This window comes from Lynx rufus, unplaced genomic scaffold (genome assembly GCF_022079265.1).
Source record: "Lynx rufus isolate CCGP_SWC_20201006 ecotype Redwood Valley unplaced genomic scaffold, mLynRuf1.p SCAF_21, whole genome shotgun sequence".
NCBI classification, from domain to species: domain Eukaryota; kingdom Metazoa; phylum Chordata; class Mammalia; order Carnivora; family Felidae; genus Lynx; species Lynx rufus.
Genome location: NW_025814836.1, coordinates 24,705,531 through 24,724,573, shown reverse-complemented (window position 1 = coordinate 24,724,573; position 19,043 = coordinate 24,705,531). Strand labels below are relative to the sequence as shown.

The 19,043-nt window shown below is 43.9% G+C and overlaps 2 protein-coding genes across 2 annotated transcripts in view; both read left to right on the top strand.

Moving 5' to 3' along the window:
- The window catches only part of BTBD1 (BTB domain containing 1), a 41,827-nt gene extending 29,252 nt beyond the window's left edge, over window positions 1–12,575 (top strand). The window contains exons 5-8 of the mRNA XM_047086846.1: window positions 1,801–1,993; window positions 7,714–7,801; window positions 10,102–10,248; window positions 10,742–12,575. Of these exons, the coding sequence (XP_046942802.1) occupies window positions 1,801–1,993; window positions 7,714–7,801; window positions 10,102–10,248; window positions 10,742–10,900 (587 nt within the window). The 3' untranslated portion in view covers window positions 10,901–12,575. The remainder of the gene's footprint in view (window positions 1–1,800; window positions 1,994–7,713; window positions 7,802–10,101; window positions 10,249–10,741) is intronic.
- Window positions 12,576–13,709: 1,134 nt separating this feature from the next.
- CUNH15orf40 (chromosome unknown C15orf40 homolog) lies at window positions 13,710–19,043 on the top strand. The gene is made up of 4 exons (XM_047086847.1): window positions 13,710–13,852; window positions 14,591–14,717; window positions 16,721–16,848; window positions 18,135–19,043. Exons 1-4 carry the CDS (start codon window positions 13,739–13,741, stop codon window positions 18,228–18,230), a joined length of 465 nt encoding a protein of 154 aa, XP_046942803.1. The 5' UTR covers window positions 13,710–13,738; the 3' UTR covers window positions 18,231–19,043.

Genomic DNA, 19,043 nt, shown 5'->3' with positions numbered 1-19,043 from the left:
CCGACTTCAGCCAGGTCACGATCTCGCGGTCCGTGAGTTCGAGCCCCGCGTCGGGCTCTGGGCTGATGGCTCGGAGCCTGGAGCCTGTTTCCGATTCTGTGTCTCCCTCTCTCTCTGCCCCTCCCCCGTTCATGCTCTGTCTCTCTCTGTCCCAAAATAAATAAAAATGTTTTTATGAAGAATTCCCTTTATCTATTTTGCTGTTGAGTATGTTTGCTTTTTTTTTTTTTCCCTGTCTAGATTTGGAAATTAGAAATTCTGTGTTTATTTTTCCCCCCTCAGTTTTCTTAATTCTCCATTTCACAATAAAACAATACTTACTGCTCATCCCTATTGGAGATAAGAAGGTTACAGTGGTGTGTTATTCCTTTCAACCTTTGCAGACCACTTGGTGACTGGTCACACACACACACAACACGTTACGGTGACACAACTGTGGTGGGCCTGGTTCTAGGTCATACTAGGTCGTATCTGATTACTTTCTTGCAGTAGGTATATGGCTCATATCTGAGAACAGTTTCCTGATCCGAAGACTTCTTTTTTCAACTAAGGAAGTTTTATTATAGTTTTGAATTATTACATCATCTTTTTATTTTAATTTTCTTTTTAATGTTTGTTTATTCTTGAGTGAGCGTGAGTGGGGGAGGGGCAGAGAGAGGGAGACACAGAATCCAAAACAGGCTCCAGGCTCCGAGCTGTCAGCGCAGAGCCCGACGCGGGGCTCAAACCCACGGACCACAAGATCATGACCCGAGCCCAAGTTGTATGTTTAACTGAGTGAGCCACCCAGGCGCCCCTGCGTCCTATTTCTTATTATTAGTTCTTCAGGAACACTTGTGACCTGTATGTGTGTTCCTGCTTTTTTATCGTTTTTACTCACCTGGAACATTTTAATTCTTTTGTGTTATGTTAGTCCTCGTCATTCTGAGAAAGTCACATGGGTTCATCCCCATCTCTGTTGATATTAGCACTCCCAGTTCTGTTCTTTTTACTAAAATGCAGGTTTTAAGTTTTTAGTTGTTTTTTTTTTTTTTTTCTTTTTCCCTTTTTTACACTCTTTCCTCATCCAGAGGCTGCAAATCACTGTTGGGGCCAGGTCTGGCAGGTTGATAGATTAATCTAATGTTTAAAATCGGGGGGTTTTACAGTACTGTCTGAATTTAGGACTTCTAAACCAAATTTCTAGTGTTGTGCAGTCTCTTATTTAGATTGCTTTTACCAGTCTTGTAAGGGATCTGGCATCTTTTTATTAGGAGTGGCATTTATTCCTGGATAAGTTTAAACTGAACGGGCTTTTTCAGAAGCAGTGAATGGGAACACTAACATACATGACGTGCTGCTTGCACAGCTCATCCAGTCTTAGCTTCTGCCCTCTGCTTTCTGAACGCCGGAAGCAAGCACCATCCCATGTATTTCCCCCTCTAGGTGGGGTGTAGAGAGGTAGCGAGAGCTCTGGCTACCACATGAGCATTGCCCCCGTAGGGAATGACTCTTCTTCCTGGTGAACAGGTGTCTGTGGTGCACAGAGGGGGTGGGTGGATAGAAAAATCCAGAGATCCTTCTGCGATTTCAGGGTTTCATCTAAGCTTTGATTTATTTACTAATGGTTTTCACACTTAGGACCTATTAGGTTAACTTCAAATGGATTTTGAAATCCTTACAATTAAATACATGCTCAAAATTTTCTGCCTCATTGTTACTTTACCTCTTCCGGATTTGAGTTCACTTCGTTTGGAGTGTTACAAAGTTAGGGATTGAAATCCAGTCGCTTTTACTAAGGTCAGATTTTTATTTCTGCAGGTCCTGCCCAGTCCGGAATTTTGTCAGATCGGGAGGTGGTAAATCTCTTTCTCCATTTTACGGTCAATCCCAAGCCCCGAGTGGAATACATCGACCGGCCAAGGTGCTGCCTGCGAGGAAAGGAGTGCTGTATCCGTAGGTTCCAGCAAGTGGAGAGCCGCTGGGGCTACAGCGGCACAAGCGACCGAATCAGGTGTCTGTCACGTTGCAGGCGCGGGGGTGACGTGGGGCCGCACCTAGCATTTTTCTTTTGTCCTCATGTCGTGGGAGACAGTTGACCACGTTTTATTTTCTGCTTTGTTTAGTACATTTCTGAGTTACTACAGGAGTCCAGAGTCAGGAAGATACAGCAGTGTCCTCGCTGCACTGGGAGTGAGGGGATCTCTCAGGAAACAAGTGAACTTAGAGAGGGCCGGGTGGGGTTTTCCACAGCACGGATTCTGTTTGGATCTCTACTGCTGGAGAGCAGGGTCTACACCTTCATTAATCAAACACTTGCTTCTACTGTGTTTAATGTGAGCTTTTTGTTTGCAAAGATATTGCACGGGAGATAGTTCTATGTACAGTTACAAAAGAGTGAAAAATCTAGAATCTTGAGACATGTGTATATAATCCTGTTGAGGAATTTATCTTTGCCCTACTTTGTTTTCTTTAGGCTAGATGTCAAAATAGAATGTTTCAGTTTCCATAAAATATACCTTTTGGATTTTTACTTATTTATAATAGCACTTTAGTATAAAGCTAGGAGCTAATAACAAGCTTGTTAAAAAACAACTCTGGGGGCGAGAACTCAGAAACGTTGGGTTAAAATGGAAATTTAAAATGCATTTGTGGACTATTTAATAATTACTCACAATGAGAATATCATATATGAAAATTTATGAGATGAGACCAAAGTGTCACACAAAGAAACAGTAACAATGATCTACTTTTACTAAATAAACTAGAGTAGAAATAAATGATTTAAGCATTCAACTCAAGTAGCTAAAAGACGAATAGCCAAAAGAACAATAGAAAAGAGAAATAGATAAATCTCGTAATTAATGAATTAAAAATAGAATTAAGAAATCCATAAGTTGGTTCCTTAAAAAGATCAATAAAATAAATAAACTTCTGGCAGAGATAGTAAAGAAAGAAAACATACATTTGGAAATAATAATGGGAATATAATCATATACTAAGGCAGTTTTTATTTTAATTCTGAGTTTACTCTGTGCTAATAAATTGAACATCTTGATGGAATGGATCATTTTATAGGCAAATATAAATTATCAAAATTGACTGAAGAAGAAAGCCTGAATAGACCAGTTACCAATGGAAGGAATTAAAAGTTATCAAAGAACTGTCCCTTCACAAGGTGGTTTTTACAGGTGAGTTTTATCAAACCTTCAAGGAACAGGTCCTTGAGCATTAAAAGAAGAAAATACTTCTTGGTTCATTATTGAAAGAAGCATAACCCTTATACAGGAGTTTGATAAAACAAGAAAGTTTCTAGATCAATCTCATTTATAGAGAAGAACAACTTCTACGTAAGGTATCAGTGTCTTAAATCTAGCAATACCTCAGAAAAATAATAACTGAGCAAACAGGGTTTATTTGAAGATTGAAAAAATGTATTAATATATATTCACCACAGCAGCAGATGAAAGAAGAAAAGCGATTTGATTGTTGCAGTAGATATCGGAAAGAGTTGATAAAATTTCACCTTCATTCCAGATGTAACTACTAATAGACTAGGTCTAGAAGATCTTGAACGCGATTCACTGTTGAAACCTCAGGATAGGGATGCCGGCCAGCACCGTTGTACTTCAGCAGCATTCTTAGAATTCTGGGTGACGTCGTCATGAAGGATAAAGAAATTAGAACCCTGAATATCGGAAGGGAAGAAGTCTTTTTCAGAATTTGCAGATGACATTATCTACATTAGTACCACTTTTCCCTTTCTTATAATAAAACATTTTGTACTCCCTCTTTAGTAACCTGGTGAAATTCATAGACTGTATACCTCACACATTGTTTTTGGTCAACATAATGACCTAGCTCTAATGTAACGGAGCAGTAAACGTAACGGAGATGAAATAAAACCCGTCCTTCAGTACGTAGATGCTTGAGCAGGACACCAGGAGGCAGCCGGAAGCACCCGTGTGCGTGCCACACAGGCTGCCGGGGCAGGTGTGTTATGTTAATGTGTCAAAAAGCGTGAGCAGCGTTGCTGCCAATCATGTCATTTTTTTAAAGGTTTCAAATAAACGGTCATTCCTGTTTGTTTAGTTTCCAGATTTGCAGCTCGCCTGCTCACTAAAGCTTCTCTGTACTCCCAAATCAATACTTGCAGCACTTCCTTATCACAGACCTGAGTTGCCCGGAGGTATGTTCCTATTTGAGGTCGCACAGGTGACCCCCTCCTGAGGAAACGGAGACAGCAGGGGCAGCGCAGTGTAGAGCCAGACACTGGCCCCAGGGCCATTTCGGCAGCTGACCCCTAACCCTGCACCTGTTGGGGGTGGCCTCAGGCGAGTCACTTAACACTTCTGAACTCCTGTTTTCTCTTTTGTAAAATAAGATGGAACCTCCGAGGATGAGTTGTTTGGGGGATTTAAGGTTACAACCCATGTGAGAGGGGGGTGTGTGGGTACGTGTGTACACATGTTCCCCGTAGGAGCAATGGTTTAGTGGTATCTGTGGCAACTTTATAGAATATAATTACTACAAATAGTGAGAATTGACTGTATAATATTTCCTCTATTTATATGGTAGTAACATCTTGTAAAAGTCACTGAATATTAAAATTGCCATAAAAATTATTGGTTTGTGCTGAAACACTGTGCGATGCTGAAGACTCGGGGACCCTTGCTCTGCAAGGAGAACTGGGGGTTGAGTGTAATCCCTTAAGTCCTTCCTGTGCTCAGACGGAAGACACACACTGTCTGCAGGAGTAATCTTGCTTTATAACAATGCCGAAATCTGTAGTTTGTCAATAAAGTGGTTGACACTTAGGTTGAGCTCTTGTAGTTATAAACAAGTTTTTCACCTACATGAATTCCGACAGGACACCTGAAAATTGGCTGGGATTCTTTGTTTTCAGAGACCGTCCTGATCATTGCAGTAAATCTTGCTGCCACTGGAACCCCTGAGCCTTTGTGGGAAACAGAGCATGGTCTCCGTGGGGCTGGGACTCTTTTTGAGAAGAGTTGATCCATCCCGATGACCTCAGGATCAGTAAAAATCTATTAGAACCAATAAAAGAGAATAGTGGCCATTTGTGAAATGTATATACAAATCCCAGTGATGGTCCTGTATGTCCTCAGAATTCAGTTACAGAGACGGATGGATGGTGGTGAGGGTTGTCTAGCGATGTGAATGTTCTCAGTGCCACTAAATTGCACACTTAAAAATGGTTAAGATGTTACATTTTGTTACATATTTTGCCACAACAAAAAGATACAATTTAAGCATGTTTAGATTTTCAGTTAACAATATTAAGTAAAAAAAAAGATGTCACTTACAATGGTGACAACATAAAGGAACAGGAAGAGATTCCGTAGGAAGCAGACAGAACAGCACCTTCATGGAGAACCGGAGAACCTGGCCTGTAGCCATTGTCTTGCCAAGCTAAGTGCGTGGACTGCAGCTCCCTGCAGGAGTGACGTGCTCTTGGCAGGAAGCATTGGCTTGGCCCAGTTTCTCTAAAATTAAGCTGGAAGAGTAAATTTTCTCTTTTTAAAAGAGCAGTATGGATCAAATGTAAGACTACTGTAAAGTTAAAGTAAGTTCGTGCCGTATGGAACACTCTACAGAGTCCAGGCAGCAGACTGACCTAAATGAGCATAGAATATGAGGGGAGAAACTTAGAAGATGAGGAAAGGATCAACCACTGGGAAAAAAAAGTTTGATTCCCTGCTGATATCATCTGCCAATATTTGTATCCATTTATTTAATATTAAAAAAAAAAGAACACGTGACTGTGATGCAGAGGAGATAGGCCTCTCTCCACTTGGCAGGGGTCATAATATGACTACAGGTAATCCAAAGTTTTTGTGTCCACAGCCACCATGAAGTTAATAAGTAAATGACAAACAGGACACTTGCCATAATGGATAGTTACTGACAGAGCGTAGCTATATAACATGGTCTTTCAAATCCACATGAAAGAGACACTCAGCAGCAGAGAAAAATGGGGAAAGAACATGAGTATTTTATTAAAGAGAAAATCCAGTAGACGGTAAATATTCGAGCAAATGTTTTAACTCATTAATAATCCAAGAAAAAAGAATAGAATTTGTCAGTCATCAGTTTGTCAGTGGCACAAAGACATAGAAATACTCACAGTTGCTGAGCATCAGATAGAAACGATCTTCGTTCCCTGTGGGGTGAACACTTCCACCGGAAAGCAGTTTGATAACGTTTATCTAAAGCCTTAAGAACACGCCTTTCATTTTCCTCAGCAATTCTAAGAATTTATTCTCAGGACATAATTAAGGCTCCACAAAGTGATTTAGCTGCAAGATTGTTCCTCATGGCACTGTCACATAATAAAAACTGCAAATAACCTGGATTATCCAACAATGAGAAATCAGATCTAGTGGAGCAGTAGTAATCTTTTACCTTTTTAAATGAAAAAGAAGTATTTATACACATATATACAACTGAGATGATTTGTAAAGAACATGTTCATAGAAAACAAGTCTATTTTCCCATTGCTAAAAATAGAACTAAGTCTAAAATGAGAAAGCACCAAAAGCTACATGGGACTTAGAGATGCTTTAAAATGTTCCTTATTTGATTAGCTGCATTTCTACTTTTTTTCCCCCACGGAGAATATATTGCTTTTTTAAAATAAGGAAAAACTATATTATAAATGACATATTTAAAAAATGTTAAGGTGGTCTTCGCCCTGTGCTGGGAGTTTTAGCATAGCGGTGGAGGAGTGCGGGCCCTTTGGCCCGCCACACTTCTTGCCCCAGGCAAGTTAATTTCTCTAAACCTCAGTTGCCTCCACTGTAAAGACCAGGGGTACGAACAACACTGTGTTAGTCTATCCAGCCATTACAATGATTCAAGGAAATAATTCATGTAAAAAGATGGCCGGGCAGCGCCCAGCACAGGAAGTACTCGGCGTGGCGGTAACAATATTGATCATCGAAGTTGCTGCTGAACATGTGGAGGGTGACTGCTTGATGTGACGGATTATCTCTGATTACATCTTTCATGCTGTTTGTACTCTCGGTCAGTTTTCCTACATTGGTAAAGTGGAGCAAGATGGGTCTGTTTGTTAACTCCTATGACCAAACTGTTCCTGCTGATTGTTCTAGTATGAACCCTCATTCTGATCCATCTGTGTAAGTGAGGGCCTGGCCCCAGCCCTGCACCACCAGTGTTCTGTTACAGCAGCTTCCCTCACAACTCTTACCCCAACCTACGGTTGTTGACTGATCCCTTTGTTTACTTTTTTATTATTCATGTCCTCCTTTGGGCTCTAAGCGCAGTGTGGTGCCCAGTATTTAACTCTGACAGGCCCCTAGTAAGTATTCATAGAACTGGTAAGTTGTTACAGATGGACTTGCTGGGCTCTGGGCCTTTGTATCATGAAGATGTGCAGACATTTGGACTAAGACATCATTAAGATGGTCATTACAACAAAAGTGGGCATTTAGGTTAAATAATTTCCTTTGACTCTCAAAAATGTACAGCACAGAAAACAACTTCTACTTAAGTTCCCATTAAGTTAAAATTTTTTCTAGGAAGAGTTTTTTGGTAAGCAGATGACACTTCCAAGGATATCAAATTTATGACAGTTTTCCTTTTTATGAGCAAAATGTATTCCAGGTAGCACTTAAAAATTTTATAGGCCTTCAGACTATGAATACTTAATGAATTATGTATATTATTTTATATTTGGCTTCATTCTCTCAGGTTCACAGTTAATAGAAGAATCTCTATAGTCGGATTCGGTTTGTATGGATCTATCCACGGACCCACGGATTATCAAGTGAATATACAGGTACCGTTCTTCCTCACTGTTTATCGTCTTGAAATACAACAAATGTAATTTTATAGTAAGATCTCATTTTGACAAAGTCAAATTTCAATATAGTTCTCAAAGGCATCAGAAGGCCTAGAGAGTTCTGTCTTACACCGATGAAAAGCAGTTTCAGAGAATCGGGACTCCTGGGGTCCTTCACAGAAGCATTAGCACACAAGGAGCCTCCCTTCTCCAGGAAACCCCTTCTGTCACTCCCTTCTGCTGCGCATTGACTGTCTAAAAACATCTGCAGGCTGTTTTTCCTGGCACTTTGAACTCTAGGGCTTGAAGCTGTCTAATTTTTCAAAACTACTGTGAACACCTTCTGATTTCCAGTTGTCTGACTATATACCCTGCCTTAGTCTTTAGATCTGTTCCACCTCAGCTCTTAATCGGGAAGAACGTTAAATACCTCTCTCATTCCCTTCAGTAGACCAGTATTCTCCCACTATTTTGAGAGTCCACCCCAGTTAGTAAAATTGTTTTTGAAACATGTCTGTGCTGGACTTGTATTTACAAGCTGTACATATACAATACTGTGCTTCTATAGTAAAACACAAAGAATAGAAAAGGAAGTAAACACTGTTTCAAACTTTTATCCGTAGAAAAACACTGCCTTCTCTAAAACGTTAATATTTTATTTATTTTAATGTTTTTATTTATTTTTGAGACAGAGCATGAACGGGGAAGGGGCAGAGAGAGAGGGAGACACAGAATCAGAAGCAGGCTCCAGGCTCTGAGCGGTCAGTGCAGAGCCTGACACAGGGCTCGAACTCACAGACTGTGAGATCATGACCTGAGCTGAAGTCGGACGCTCAACCGACTGAACCACCCAGGCGCCCCTAACATATTATTTTTAATAGCAAAAACCTTGGTGAACTTTGTGTTCAAATTTCATCATTAGCGGGGTGCCTGGGTGGCTCAGTCGGTTAAGTGTCCGACTTTGGCTTAGGTCATGATCTCACAGTTCCTGAGTTGAAGCCCCGCATCAGGCTCTGTGCTGACAGCTCAGGGGGAGAGAGAGAAAATCCCAGGCAGGCTCCGTACCATAAGCGCCTGGCGCGGAGCTCGAACTCACAATCGTGAGGTCATGACCTGAGCCACAACCAAGAGTTGGACACTTAACCGACTAAGCCCCCCAGGCTTCCCATTGCTGAAATTTTCTAATTTGATTTTTACAACAGCCTGAGGAAGAAGGCAAAGCAAGGTTTCCCCCAAAGTAAACAATAAAACTGCAGCTCAGAAGTGTAGCGGTTTGCCATGGATTAGATTTCCACAGCCAAATCCTGGGTCTCCCTACTTTATCCCAGGACACCATCGTGCTATATTTTTTATTTAAGTTTTTTTATTGAACTGTGATATACATGTAGGAAGGTGCACATATTTGTACATGGTGCGTAAGGCTCGCTTCTCACAAGTGGAGTGCATTGTGTAGCCAGCAGCCGATCAAGGAACAGGCCGGTAGAGCGCCCCGGGAGCCCCCTTGTGGTCTTCTCCAGTCACTGTCCCTGCGGAGGTGATCTCTGCCCGGACCTGGCACAGCATTGATTGTTTTGGCCTATTTTACTGTTACTGTTTTTATCTAATGTATGTGAACAGACAGGTCTGTGAGCCTCTGCCTCTGCACGTGATGTTCCCTCGCATGGACCTCTGTACCTTTGTACCTTTGTAACCCGGTAGGCCCTGGCTGGAGCTCTTCCAACTCTCCCTCCTTCCCGGCAAAATAAAATTCTCATCTTCTGCATCGCTCTTTTACTGCCAGTTCTGCATGCACTGTCGCTGGACACGTGTCTAGAGACTGGAAGCTCCTTGAGGGCGTGACCCTCAGTGTCTGGCACAGATTATGGAACTAAATTGAAAAAATGGGGTTTTCACATTTTTAATATCTACATACCTGAATACTGCATTTCAGGTCATCTTAATTTCAGTAAATAACATTTAGACATAGGAAACACTATGGGAATTTCCTAGCAGCAAGACACAGGCTAGCAAGGAGGAGAGGCCTGTTTTCCTCAGGTATCTAAAATCCAGGTGTTCTAAAAACCAGTTCCCCGGGTTGGTGTCTCCTGGGCAAGCCCCTGTGTCCTGCAGCCGAGTCGCGGTTAGCTGGCATTCCACCCCGCCCCCCACCCCGACCGCGTGTTCCAGCCGTCTCTGGTGGTTAGAGAGAAGTAGACAAGACTTACACTCTACTGTTCCTAAGGGCTCCGTGGGCTTTTCTGTGAAACTTTGCTTCAGTTGATTTCGCTTAAGTGTAACTTGTCTTTGAAAAATTACAGATCATTGAATATGAAAAAAAACAGACCCTGGGACAGAATGATACCGGATTCAGTTGTGATGGGACTGCTAACACATTCAGGGTCATGTTCAAAGAACCTATAGAGATCCTACCCAATGTGTGCTACACAGCATGCGCCACACTCAAAGTAAGAGCCTTCCGGAATGTTCTCGATGGTGAACTGGTGGGTTTCCTCTCCCATGTTACAGAGAGTGTGTTCTCCATAGAAACGGAGAGTCACAGACAATAAAGCCTTCAGGAAGAAGGGAAGGAAGGAAGCTGGGAGCTGAAATGTTCCACTGCTTGGAGAAAAGAAGTGCCTGTCAGCATGGCTCTGCTCTGACATGGTTCTTTATAAGCAGTAGCCCTTTGCTTGAGTAGGAGATTGAATGTTTGACAGAAGATAAAATAATTATTTTCTTAAAACCATTTCCCTGTTCTCTAAAAGCGGAGTTCTACATTATTTTTAATCATTAACTAGTTTTGTAGCAAAAATTCCATTTTTCATGAAGTGACATAGCATAAAATTTCATACAAGAACAGTAATGAAATACAATAGATCATTAACCTAATTAAAACACCACATTAAATTGAGTGCTTATTAAATGAAAATTACTAACGAACCTTTTGTTCTCATTTAGGGCCCAGATTCCCACTATGGCACAAAAGGATTGAAGAAAGTTGTGCATGAGGCACCTGCTGCTGGCAAGACTGTTTTTTTCTTCTTTAGTTCCCCGGGCAATAATAACGGCACTTCGATAGAAGATGGACAGATACCAGAAATCATATTTTATACATAATCCAGCATTCTGATACATCTTGGCTAAAGAGTACCATACAGTCTAGTCTCAAAGGCCTATAAAACTGGCCACAAAAAATAGTCTGAATGTCATGAATATTTATAATTGTGAGATAAGAAACATTTTGGTTTCTTAGAGGAGATGAACAATATTGATTTAAATCTCTGCATGGTTTAAAAGCAGATTTTCCTTTTTCTTATAACCTTAGGGAAAAAGAGAACTGGGTGTAACCTTAAAAAAGCTGTTTCAGCTTTATCTTGTATAATTTCATAGATGAGCTGACTCATGGTCTTTCCACAGTTTTATAATTGAAAGATTCTTGTTTTAGACAGATGGTTGTGTTGTTGTTTTAACTGTTGTGAGGGTTAGATGAGATGGACTTCTAGGCTTATCTATTTTGAAGATTACATGAGATGAGACGGGTCAGTATTCCTACAGAATTCCTATTAATTCAAATAACTGATTTCAGAAAATTAAGAAAACCGACCTTACATTTGGAGTTTTGAAATATCTGGTTGGTAGCATTCATAATATTTCTAGAAGCAGGCCTAATAAATGCCCAAGAACATTTTCAATGCATTTACAAAAAAGGATATTTTATAATAGTATAGTCATGTGTTACATAGTACAGCTTTAAACTATAAATGGAGTTGGTACAAATTCACAATAATGTGATATAAACAGAGGATCTAAAGGTATAGTCTAGGACTGGATTCTTTATCACTAAGGTGCACCACTGCACTTGTTGGTAGCTGTCCGGGGGATGGTCCCGAGGATGCCCGAGACTGAGATGGTGACTGGCTACACGGGCATCAGTTCCACATTGTGGCGATAATCTAACACAACAGGAAACTGAATAGAATACTAACCTTTCTGACAACTACTTTGAAATTTTAAAGATCTCCAACAGCATCACTCCTGCTGAAAAGTGTACTTTCTGTCACCGACACAGTTCTACCCAGGAAGTAAGATATGTTTCATGTTTATACCTCCTTCATGTCACAGGTTATAGCCGTTTTGGGAGGGGATAGGAAGTATACCTGGCAGAATAACATTTATATACTTTTTTATAAAGCAAAATTTTTATATAAATAACATCTTTTTCCCTTGAAAACGATTATCTTGTTAAAAAAAAAACCCTATGTGTAATTAAGATCTATCACATAGTTTGGGAAGATGGTTTAAAAAATCACAATTCTTTAAGTAACAGCTTAAAAAGAATTTTTTCTAAATAATAGTAATTAGGACAAAAAATTTCATTTAAAATAGTACTTCATTTTATATTTTCAAGGAGGTAGTGATGTGTGTCGGTGGCAGAGGTCTCAAAATCGCTGAAGAAGGGAAATTTTTCTCTGGTAACATGATCATATGGACATAAACCTCAGTTAACTGGAATATCTATGGAATGTGTCGTTCTGGTTAATTACAGATGAACTGGCAGGCACATTAACCAGCTGTAGTAACCATTATGGAAAGTACTTCCACCTTAAAGTGTGGAATAGGTAAGTAAGTTCATGGTTTTTGACATTAGAGGCATTTCAAGGGCTTTTCAAGTATGTTGCACTGAACAAGGATTGTAACTGAAGGTGCTACAGAACGTACAAGAACCGGAACTGTTTACGGATCTGGGACAGCCCCTGGAATTTTTAAAAAATAAATATTATCCTTGTATTTATTTTTTGGTCATTTGTCTTTTTCTTCCGAAAGTTGAGTGTAACTGCGTTCTGGAACAAGGTTTCTAGTTAATTGAGGTTTTAACGTTATGTGTAAGGAATGGAGGTATTTATTGCAGCACAAAATATGAGCGCCTTGCTGCTGCCTTAAAGCAACGCGTCGGAACCGCAGCAGTGACCGCTGTTGCCTCTGTGCTTCTTGGACCTTTTTTACTGGCCTCAGGGTTTTCTCCCCTGTTCTAATCTCGGGAGGGGGAGAAGGAAGACTTGTGTGAGGACTGAGTCCCCACTGGGTAGTACCACTAGCAGCTACCAGAGTGATTCCCGTGGGCCAGGCTCTGCGCTGAGTCCCTGCCACACGTTCTCACTTGTGTCTCGCGTCAGGCTGCGGTAAGTACTAACACCCACTTCACTTCACAGGCGGGGAAATGGCACGTTTAACAAGGTCGGTAAGGGGGGAGGCAGGGTGAAAAGCCAGGTCTCTCCCTCCCGAATATCCGTGCCCTGACCCGCCGCCGTGAGCTCGCTGTCCCGCTGCCGTCTGGCATGTCAGCGGCAGGTCCCGCGCCTCGTCCACGGGCCACGCTGCAGCCCGCGGTCTTTCTCAAATACCACGGCTTGGACTGCGCCAGTCCTGCCTCCGCCCACTTCTCCAGTCTCGTCTCGCACATCCCACACCAGAATGGGATTTCCTCGCCTCTGACACGGTGGGATCCTCGGCGCCCGGCACGAGGCAGGTGCTCCATCGGCACGTGGGATACACCCCAGGGCTGAGGCCGCACGAGGCTCCACGTCCACCCGTGGGCCATGGGAAGCAGCGTCCGCATGGTGGTGGCGGCGGGAGCCACAAGACACCTGCGCCGCTGCACTCCTTGCCTCTCACTGCGATCCTTTATTCTTAGGAGGAAAGAGAAGAGCAGAGGTAACACGGCCTACCACCTACCTGCTGCGTGTGCGGAGCCGGAGGGGGGTGGGGGGCGGGATCCTGGTCTCCGTCTCCAGGGCTACTTTCCAGGATGAGGGGTCGTGCTCCCGCCGGCCGGGAGGGGTCGCCCTCGGGCCGGAGCAGAGGCGCTGGCCTGTGGGGTCGCTTCCGCCGGCCGCGCGCGCAGGCGCGGAGCGCTCTTCCGGCGCCGCTCTGCCTCCGCCCGGCTTCCCCGCGGGGATGCTGCGGCTGGGCCGCGGGCTGAGGCGGCTCGGGTCGGGTCGCGGGGCTGGAGACTCCGGCCGGCTCCCTTTAAGTGCGGAGATGCCCAAGAAAGCTGGTGCGACGAGCAAGGCCAGTGGCAAGCCCCGTGGCAGGGGAGGGTGGGCGGCGCGTGGGAGAGAGGCGGGCCCCGCGGGTGGGCGAGGGCCGCCGGCAGCTGGCGGCTCCCCGAGACCCGTCTGCCGGCTCTGAGGCCGGGTCCCCGCGCTCCCAGGGGGCCCGCCCCTCACGCAGGCTAGGCGCCCCCGCGGGCCCCGCACGGCCTGCGCCACCCGGCGTGGGAGGCTCGCGGCGGCGCCCCCGGCCCGACCGCCCTCCGCTCTGGGTCCCGGGCGGCGGGGGCTGAGCTCCTGGCGGGCACGCACCTGCTGCCCCGGTCCAGGCATGGGAGGCTCTGCTAGAGAGCTACCTCCGTCGTCCCTTCCTCTCTCCCCGATACACACACCCTTCCGGCCTAGTTGCTCGCGGACGGTCCTCACCTCGGGCTGCAGGGGATGCAGAGATGAGTAGTAAGTGGTGTCTGCGCCTGGAGAACGGGGGATACAGCGCAGACGGTAGGAACCAGCACTCAGGTGTGGAAGCCAGAGTCCCGGCCCCCCAAGGCAGCAACAGAACACTCCGTTGGGTTGATTGGAGGCCTTCGTGGAAGAATTGACTTGGAATGCTTGGAAAACCTTTCCGGGTGGCCAGAAATCCCTGGACACGACTCATTCGTCTTGATTAAGGGTGAAAGGGAGTAGAGGAAGGATCAGATGTGCGGAAACATATTTTATAGCTTGTAAAGTTGTAGTGTGGTTGTTGTCGTTTTAGGGTAAAAGCCAGACCAAGGAGCCAGAGACACCACTTCCTCCCTTAGGTCCTGTGGCAGTTGATCCTAAAGGTTGTGTCACCGTAGCCATCCATGCCAAACCTGGTTCCAAACAAAACGCTGTAACAGGTATATCTGGCCCCGGGGGTGGGGGGGGGTTCTCCTCCATCCTCCCTTTGCCTTGGTTAGCGGAAAGTTGGTCTGTACAGTCAGGGTTTTCATACTCGTGATTGGAGGCTTCTCCGTTTTAAGATTCTAGATTCTAATGTAAAAGTGTAAGTAAATCCAGTGTCAAAAGTGAATATATGATATTTACAGCATACCAAGTGAGATGAACTATTGTGTATTTTCTTTTTTTTTAATACGGTATTTTGAAAAGGACACACGCGGAAACATGTGCAGCGTAGAATTACTGCGTTTGTCCTATTTCAAAACTGGAGACATTCGCCAGAGAAAGAAAGAAGAGACATTTTGGTCGAGTTTAACGACCATTGGCCCAAGGAGGAAGAGAAAACCTGGTGTCTGAGAGTCCTGATCATCAGCTCCTGTGTGGACTTGTTTTAAAACAATAAAGAACTTTTCTGGGCCCAGTTCTTTTCATCTATGGGAGGAGATACTGACTAGGAAGCTTTCAGGCTATTCCCTGGAGCCCAAAAGGTGCCTCAGGGGTGTTTTAGGTGGACAGGGGGAGGCCAGCAGGCAGCTATGTTTACATTTATTTTAAATGCTGGGAGCCCAGGGGAACTTCTGTGGGTGCAGAGCCCGGGAGGCGGGGAAGGGCTGTATTCCGAATGAGAAGTCTGAAAACTGTTGATCTGAATTATTTTGAAGGTCTTTTTTACCTCTAAAGCTCCTTCTTTTTTGTTTTTTTGTTTTGTTTTGTTTTTACACTTTGAAAACAAGACCTCAGAATTGGGGTACAAGGCTGTGGTTTGTGCTGGTGGCCGTGTTAGTCTGGCGGTGCATGGGCCGCACCCACCAGGCTCTGCCTTTTCTGAGTAGTTGTTGTGGCCCTGTCTCGTGTCAGCATACCATGTTTCATCGCGTCTGAGATGCCATCAGCTAGAAGGTACACAGGTATTTTGTGTACCAGCAAGACAAAAATCCGTACGAACACTTGATTTTCCGTCCGTTGTGAGACGTGTCTGGATTTGAAAGGTACTGACGCAGCGCACGCTGGAATTAGAATTGGTGACAGGCCAGGAGGCGGGCTGTTGTACGAGATTCTGTGGCCGTGTGGTTGACACAGGCAAGGTGTAAGCATGTGAGAACGCCTGAGAATCCCTACGTGGGGGACCAGGTTCAGCCCACTTGAGAACTACTGTGAGAACTCCGCTCTCGGAAGGACAGTGGAGGGCTGCAGGCGGGCCGCTCTTTATAGAGGCTGTACTGATGGGGGTCACGGCCACTGTGCAGACTGGCCCTGGAGTTCAAAGCACGTAGCCAAACGACTTTGAGTTACAGCATCACTTTATCACCGGGTGACCTTGGGCACATCTTGACTTCGGTTTCCTCGTTTGTAAACTGGAGATAATAATGGTATGAATATCTTCTTCGTGAGGTTCTTATGAGGATTAAACAAGTTAATATCTGTGAAGTCCCTAAGACACGTGTGCCCTCAAGTTACCGTGCGCAAGTGCTGTGTAAATGTTTAAATGTTGCACCTTAAAGACATGAAACAGGCATTTCACGCGAGCTGAACCAGGCCAGTCCTCTCCTTTCCTGAGCCCCGAACAACCCTTGTCCAGTGCAGTGAGCTGCCTCCGTCCCGCTTCCTTTGTGACACTGCTGACCCAGCTCCTGACCTTGCCTTGGGGTTCGTCCTGCCACCCCATGCAGTTTCCAGTAGCCTACATCCAGGACACTGCCCAGGGTTCTGAGCTTCTCTTGATCAGCAGGATGGGGGTAGATGTAGACTTTCTGTGGATTTCTTTCCTGAAGTGGTGAGGGCTTATTTATCATGTTTGTGTTCCCTAAAGCTTGAGTAGTTTGCTCGTTCATTTCTTCGTGCAATAGTTATTCATTGGAAACCTACTATGTGCCAGGTGAATGCAAACTCTTTTACAAAATAGCTTCACCTCTTGAAGAAAAACAACTCCTTAAGGGTCAAGTCCACACTGATCTCATTCCAGACTTGACACCTGAAGCTGTGAGTGTGGCCATTGCTGCGCCTCCGTCGGAAGGAGAGGCTAATGCCGAGCTCTGTCGCTATCTTTCCAAGGTCTTAGAACTCCGCAAGAGCGATGTGGTTTTGGAGAAGGTAGGTCTCTCTCTCAAAACAGTTTGATTATTACATGTCAGATATTATTATGTTAATGCTGATTTTTCTTTTCCAAATCATTGAAAAAACTCTCATTCATTTCATCACGAAAATATGTGAATTCTGTTTAGTTTCCTCCATTCCTGCTGCCTCAGCCCTTACTCAGAGTGACCACGCTCTGTATGTCTAGTCCCTAGTTGCCGCCATCTCGAGCATTTTCCTCTTTGCACATGTTTTCCTGTATCTGCTGGCAGATTGGTTTTGTCTCTTCTTTCATCATCATTCTAAAAATCTGAAAGGGTTCCTGTTGCTTATCGTCTCCATTAGCGAGTCTGTCAGGTGTTTCTGGTCTCCCCACGTTATCCTTGCTCCCTGGAAAAGCTGATTAGGAAGAGAGGCCAGATGAAGTTATTCACACGACGGGTCTGCTCTAGGGGTAGATATCAAAATCACCTGGCATTGATTTCTAAAACACAGGTTCCTGGACATCTCTAGACTTACTGAAATAGACTTGGCAGGAGTAAGACCCAACCATGTTTATGTTTCTTAAAGCTCAGTTTGTTTTCTCGTGATACACTCTCTAGATCTAGGTCCCAGCTGACATTCAGAGTCCTTGGTTAATAGGCTGCATCTGAAAATTCTCCCATCAGGCCACTACCCTCGATACATCCCCCTTGTGTTGCAGGAAACTCCTGACTCTCTGCCAGTGCCCTGACATCTGCCTGAAGGGGACTTCCCACTCCTCTGCTAGTCCAGCTTCTACCCCTAGAGATAATCCCTGCTCACATTTTACCTTCTTTAAAGGATGTTTCAAAACGAGTATTATAGCATTTGCTTTTCGTTTGGAGTTTTCAGAAATGTGGAACAGAGAGAAGAGCAATTTGTTTGGAATTATTTTTACACAAAGTTTATATAAAATTGCAATATTCGCTTTGGTAATTTAAAAAATAATTTTAACTTTTAATTTCGACAAAGAAGTGATTTAAAAACAGAGCATTCTACATCTGGACTCTATTCATTTTGAAATTGTAATGCCAATTCTTATTATTACAGAAATTGATACTTGAATGTAAAATCCCTAGGTCTAGAGTGCAAAAATTGGTAGGAAGGTGGAATGTGAGCTAATCTGTGTTGAAATCAGAAATGACCAGGGGAAAGCGATGGCTAAGCTGTCAGGACAGCCCCAGGCCACCACGCTGGCCCCATGAGGACACTGCCATGATGGGTGCCTCTGAGGTCTGCTGCCTCGGGGGTTATCCTGACACCATTTTCTCCTTTTGGTCCAGGGTGGTAAATCTCGTGAGAAAGTGGTGAAGCTTTTGGCCTCCACAACTCCAGAAGAGATCTTGGAGAAATTAAAGCAGCAAGTGGAAAAGAAATAAAAGCCAGTTTTGAGAAAAACACTTCCTTGGAAAGCTTTTTTATTGCTATTGATGGAGAGGCCGTTAAATAAGAAAATATATTTCAGTGCACAGAAGAACATGGAAAAAATACATGTTTAACAACAGAACGCAAGAAATAGGAATTTAAAAGTACTCTACGTTCAATATAGGTTCTAAAATCCCTGACCCCAGCTTGGAGTATGTTACTCTGATTTCGTGGCATCACAAAATAAGAGAGCTGGAAAAGTTGTTTAAGATGACCTCACTCAGTCCGTTTCGTTCTGTGATGGGGGTTCGGATGTCCCGAAGTTGAGAGAGTTCTTCGGGATCTCATGGCGCAGGGTGGCAGCTGGAACCCGATCCCTGGACTCCTGGTTGGATGCAGTTCATCGTGATTGTGAATTAAAGTGCTATTTCTGCAGCCACCTCAGGGTTCCGAGGATCGCCTTCAGGTCCAGCTCACAGGTGACAGAAGAAAACCTGTCACACTGCTTTGTGCTCTTAGTTTGTATTTTAAAAGGTGTATCTAAATACAAAAATGTTTTCTGTGTCTTTTTAAAACTCTGTGGAGCATTTTGTGAAAAAGTAAACAAGAACAATTAAGACTTGTAATTTCGGGGAAGTCACTGACTTTTCGTCCTCTTTGGATGCTAGCTGCAGTCTTCCAATCTGGTATTTCTGAAGACTCTCCAGAGAGCCTTAAGAGAGGAGGACCTGGCAGCTATTCTCAGTATTGGTAAAGGCCTGTCAGAAATCATATGTATATTCAAGCTTCAAAAGCAAGTAATAAAGATCTTGTTTTTAAATCTCCAA